The 6,134-nt window shown below is 38.4% G+C and overlaps 1 protein-coding gene across 1 annotated transcript; it reads left to right on the plus strand.

Annotated features, from left to right (window-relative positions):
• Positions 1-1,539: 1,539 nt before the first annotated feature.
• On the plus strand, positions 1,540-3,354 carry GCG54_00014723 (Cytochrome P450 monooygenase 1; the record flags this gene model as incomplete). Its single annotated transcript, XM_045414545.1, has 5 exons — positions 1,540-1,905; positions 1,968-2,085; positions 2,139-2,207; positions 2,265-2,843; positions 2,912-3,354. 5 exons carry the CDS (start codon positions 1,540-1,542, stop codon positions 3,352-3,354), a joined length of 1,575 nt encoding a protein of 524 aa, XP_045260667.1.
• Positions 3,355-6,134: the final 2,780 nt, after the last annotated feature.

Genomic DNA, 6,134 nt, shown 5'->3' on the forward strand with positions numbered 1-6,134 from the left:
CAATCATGAAGAGATCGTTGGCTGATAATTTCGAAGGAAAAGTAGAGATTAAGGTTGCAGGCTGCTAGTTAAATGGCAGGCTTTGGAGCATAATTACCCCGCGTTCTGAAGTCCCTTGCATGGGAAGGCAGGCATCGCCAGTCAGCACGAAGGGAAGCGGCGTTATCTGAGGCCGAACAGTGCCTAGCAACAGACTTGTGGCGTTCCTCGCTTGAAGTGGAACATACACTTGCAACTCTGATATCCTTCGGATTGGTGCGGTTTCTTCGTTGTTTGTGACTCACCTCTGTTAACAAGTTCCAGTTGAGTGAGGTGTAAGACTCTGATGTTGCTCCGAACATCTCTATCCCACCAATTCACACCACATCTACAGATTTCAGTAGGGCAGTGTGAATGGTAACTTGAGTGTTGAGCATTCGGGAGCGGGGTCGGACAATGCCTAGCTCACAGCCGCTGACGTCAATCTCGCCTGTGGCTGTTCAGCTGCACTTAGTGCTGAGGTTATATTTATATCAAAGGCCGATTGTTGCTCGGGAGACTCCTAAAAACGCAATGAGTCTCACATTGGCTATTTGCTGACATGTAAGAAAATACAGCTAACGTTTGATTGGATTTCAACGTCAGTTGTACCGGAGAGGGGCAAGATGCACTCGCACTATCTGAAGTGGCTAGTGCTACAAACGTAGCTGGTTTAGATCTAAGAGTATTATGGTCCTCTCCAAATTTGATGTTTACAAACCTCGTCGGCTTCATGTCAGAGGCTAGTGGCTGGTACATGGCCATGTTATAATCATACAAATTCCTTTCCTCCGACAATTTCTGGTGGACTCACGGCTTGCACTGGCGTGAACTTTGATATATGTATGTATTTGTGTTGCGTTCGGTGAGCGGACGTACATGCGGGAAAACTCCGTGATCTTCAAATTCGAGTATTCTTGCTCTGAATCAGTTCCGTAAGTCTGTGGATTCACCTCACAGCGGACATTGCCAAGGCTCTGACGTGAACGACTCCTCCTGGTTATCACGACGCGGGTACGCTATCCCGCCGGCGGCAAGAGATGAACCCCCACTTTCAAGATTGATACGAAACCGAGACAATTCGCCCAATGAGCTTGGCAGTAATTGGTTTCCAGAACGAATACACGGTCACAATTAAGGTTCCGGCACTTGGCAGCAAGGGTGATCTGCATGATGGCCCGGTGGGATGGAACGGTTCCCCTCACGGACGCCCTCCGCAAACTCCGATTGAACATTCGCGTCAAGCTCATTGGTTCATCCCTCAGACAGCCGCTGGCTGAACTATTCAGTTGACACGACTGCCGGGCCGTTTCAGTGTGGACATCGGCCGAACACCACTGCCCCGGTGAGGCGGTGACGGAGCTGACCGCGGGGCCACGGACAACCAAAGTCCGCCGCCCGCCGAAAGAAGACGGGTATATGTGAAATTTCCCGTTGGAATTTTGAATCAACAGACGAACATTCCAATCATCAAGATTACAAAGTCAGCTTCTCTCCACCGCAAATCCACCTGATTTCAGCATGGACGTCTTCAACACGACATCTTTCGAAAACGCAGTCACCGACCGCCAGGACGGTTCCACGTCCCCATGGTACGTGGCGGCATCATGCGCGACTGTCGCCATTTTGTCACTATTCCTTATGAGAGATCGCACCACCAAGCTCCCGTACCTCAACCCCAAGAAGCCGTTTGAATGGTCTTCAGCTAGAGCTGCGCAGGAGATCATCCTCAATGCTCGAAACTTGATGTACCTGTCGGCCAACAGTCTTCTGGGGAAGCCCTTCCGCGTGTTAGGTGACGTTGGTGACGTTATCATCCTGCCTCCCGATGTTGGCCAGGAGATCCGTAACGACAAGCGCTTCAGTTTCACACAAGGTCTTGCCGACGTAAGTGGATTTGAACCCCAATCCCCACACTTTGTGACGACTAGCTTACGCGGGATTTGTAGGACTTCCAAGCTCATTACTCTGGCTTTGAGCCTTACAAGGAAGCCTGCGACCCGGCTGAGAGACTTCAGAATGTAGTGAAACTAAGGCTCACAAAGACACTGGGTACTTTCCCTCCCTGTAATTCAAACATTGTGATGGAGACTCAGACTTATAAATGGCTTTTGCAACAGGTAAAATCGCCAGCATTCTTTCTCAGGAAGCGGACATGGTTATCAAGAACACTCTCACCGACTCGAAAGGTAAGTTTCAGAGTCCACTGTGCTCCTGGCTGTAGATGCCCTGACCAATCTTCCCAGACCCCCACGATGTGGTTCTCAAGGAAGTCGTCCTTGACGTCGTCTCTAGACTCTCTGGTCGCATCTTCGTTGGCGAGCGCCTGGGCCGAAACGACGAATGGCTTCACACTGTCATCAACTATGTCGAGACGAGCGTCTTTGCCATGCAGGATATGCGCAAGTGGCCTGAATTCCTCCGACCTATTGTCGCCTGGTTTCTTCCCAGAACTCGGCTCCTCCGCGCATACATCAGAGACGCCGAGAAGCACGTCTTTGCTGAGATCAAGAGACGCAAGGAAGAATCACCGGCTGTCGAGTACCTCGATGGTATTACATGGTTTGAGGAGATGGCTAAGGGACAGAAGTACAACCCGGCCGTTGGTCAGCTGATGCTGGCCAGCGTTGCCGTGCACACCACTGCCGATCTTGTTTGTCAAGCTATGTACGACATCTTGCAGCACCCTGAGCTGATCCAACCCCTGAGAGAAGAGGTTGTTCGCGTTATTGGGGAAGGAGGCTGGAAGAAGACGTCTCTGCACAACATGAAGTTGATGGATAGTGTTCTGAAGGAAAGCCAGCGCCTGAAGCCCAACCAGATTGGTAAGGCTCCCAACGGCATAAAACCACGAATTTGGATGTTGGATGAATATTGACTAACTTTCGAACAGTGGGAATGAATCGCAAGACAGTCGAAGACATCAAGCTTCCCGACGGAACTTTCCTCGCCCGCGGTGCTTCCATCGTCGTCTCCGCTGAACGCATGTGGGATCCCAAGGTCTACGCCAACCCCCTCGACTTTGACGGCTACAGATACTTTAAGGAGCGCGGTGGCCCCAACGATGCCGTGAGCCAGCTCGTCAGCACCAGCACAAGCCACATGGGCTTCGGACACGGCATGCACTCTTGCCCTGGTCGGTTCTTTGCCGGAAACGAAGCCAAGGTTATTCTGGCTCACTTCCTTCTCAAGTATGACTTCGAGTTTGCTGAGAATCAGACGCCAAAGTACATGGAGTATGGGTTCACTTGTGAATCAGACTCTACCGTCAAGGTTTCTGTCCGCAGACGCAAGGAGGAGATTGACCTGTCTGTCCAGGACCCCCAAGCGGAATGAGCATGCGTTTAGTATTCATGTTCAAGCTTGGTCTTGAGCAAATCAAAGACATTATTTTAGCTCACTTTCTTTTGTCATTCTTGGTGTAGCTTAGAGGCAGTGTAAGAAGTTAGAGATCATAGATGTGTTCTGTTTGAGGTTTGGTAATTTGAGTAGTTTTATCCTGGATTATTGGCGGACAGTCGTGGATATATGTCTCTCATTTAGGCCACTGATGTTTAAGACGAAATGGGAATTTGCAGGATTTGTATCGTGTTCATGAATACTTTTGCAGCATCTGTCACCAGTTCTTGAAAGAAGACTCACTATTTGTATGTCAGCATTAGGCAATGCGCTCGCTGGAGGTCCAATTAGACATACCTATTTGTGCCAACTGCCAGCTAATCATCACCGAAACATTGCGTGATAAAATAATGCGTTAATTCCTTTTAGTCATGCAGCTATTCCCACTGTGTACATGACGGTTTGATGTTAGCTAATTTCGCAAGCTGAGATGTTGAAAATAAGCATGCCGTGTGGATGGTGCTTGATGATAGTGTATTAGGAATGTTCTAGGGATGTGATTACCCACCAATTAGCGCTGATTACCCAGCAAAAAGCCCCATTGCGGGGATACTCCAGCCATATTACTTAACTTTTTCTTAGAAAGTATTTATAAATGAGCAAGAGACGTCAACACTTATTAGGGGAAAAGCGCTATAAGAACTATTACAGTCTGTTACATTAATAGCGTCCACCCCTCCTTTTTACTAAAATTATATATATATAATCCCTATATATATATAAAAATTTACCTAATACTATATAGATATTTATAATATAGTAATTAACCTATTTTAATAACTTTAATTAATCTATTCCTATTAAATCTTATTATCTAAGGGTATTATAATACCTCCTAAATACTACTATATAGCTTAATAAGTAGATAATAACCTATTTAGGTATTATCTATTACTTATTATTAATAGTATATAGAAATAATAATATATATAATAATTAGTATAGGATATTATTAGAGATCCTCTTTAATACTCTACTTTATTATTAATTAGGATTATTATACCTACTAAGAAGGCTTATTAAGTTACTACTATTAAGGAAGTTACTAAAGAGGCTACTATTAAGGTTATTATTACTAAGGCTAAACTTAAAATTAATAATTTAGTAGCTTTTAAGTTTATATTATAAAGAAGGTATATATTTATAATACTTCTATTATTATAAAGAGTTTTAAAAGTATTTTCTTATTAAAAAGTAATAATAATATAGAGGAAGTAAAAAAAGGATTTACTATATATAATCTAATTTTAAAATACTTTACTTTTATTAATACTATCTTTTTAACTAAACTTAACCTTAATTAACTTAACCTTTTATTAAACTACTTAATTTATAGATAATATATTTATAGTTTCTTACTATAATATTAATAATATATTTATATTATTCTATAATATATTTAAAGAAGAGGATAATATAGGTAATAAGGAACTAACTTTATTATAAATCTAAGTTATTTATAGCTTAATACTTAAGGGTAATAGTTTATTTATTCTTAATTTAACTATTAAGAGTATTATATATAATAGATTTAGTATTACTAATATATTAGATATAAATAGTAAAAACTAAGAGGTAAATAGTAATACTTAATTTAAAATAGAAGTAGCTTACTTATATATTCTAAGAAAAGCTAATATTATTATTATTATTATTTAGAAGAAGCTTATTAATATATCTAAATTAATATTAATTTTTATTTAAGTTTATCTATTTATTAGAGGGGTTATTTAGCTAAGTATTCTATAGATTAATATTATTCTCTCTCTTAAATAAATTAAAGAGAGGGGTAAAGTCTACTTTACTATTAAGTAATAATATAGTATTATATTAATCTCTAGTAATATAATAACTAGTATATAAATACTTTAAAAAGGTAACTAAGTAAGTATTTTAGCTAGTATATAAGAAGTAATTAATTATAAGCTTAATAATTCTATAAATATTAAGTATTAGAAAGAGGGTATATATAGATAACTTCTCTATATATATATTTACTTAAAGTACTAAAAATATAAGAATAGTTTAAGTAATAAGAAATTTAACTAATATTATATATTAAACTAAAAGTACTATAAGATTAAATCTCACTATATAGAGAAGTAAGTAAAAGTTCTTATAACTAAATAGACTAATATTATTAATATAGAACTACTTAAAGAACTACTTAATAAGATTCTTTATAATTAGTTTATAGAGAATTAGAAATATTAAAGTAATAGAAATAAGAATATTATTAAAGTTAATAATAATTAAGAGATAATAGTAATAATAGAAGAGAAAGCTAAAAATACTATACTTCTATTATTAAAGTTAAGATCTAGCCTAACTAATACTAATAGTAATACTATTATTAATATATATAGTAATATAGGGGTATTAAATTATTATTTTTAATATCCTAACTTATATATATAGCTACTACTACTAGTATTAATATTAATAGTATATTAGCTATATATAAATATCTTATAGTATTTATTACTAACTCTTTTACTATTAAANTCTTATAGTATTTATTACTAACTCTTCTACTATTAAACCTTTTAAGTATTTATTAACTAAATATTATACTCCTAATTTATTTATCCTTATTAATAGTATTAAATTTACTCTAAAAAGCTTTAGATTAAATAGCTAGCTTTATTAAATAGTTTATATCTATTTATAATAAGTAATATAATATTAATAAAGAGTTTAAAAAAAAGCTATAGAAA

Source organism: Colletotrichum gloeosporioides (assembly GCF_011800055.1).
Source record: "Colletotrichum gloeosporioides strain Lc1 chromosome Unknown consensus_66, whole genome shotgun sequence".
NCBI classification, from domain to species: Eukaryota; Fungi; Ascomycota; class Sordariomycetes; order Glomerellales; family Glomerellaceae; genus Colletotrichum; species Colletotrichum gloeosporioides.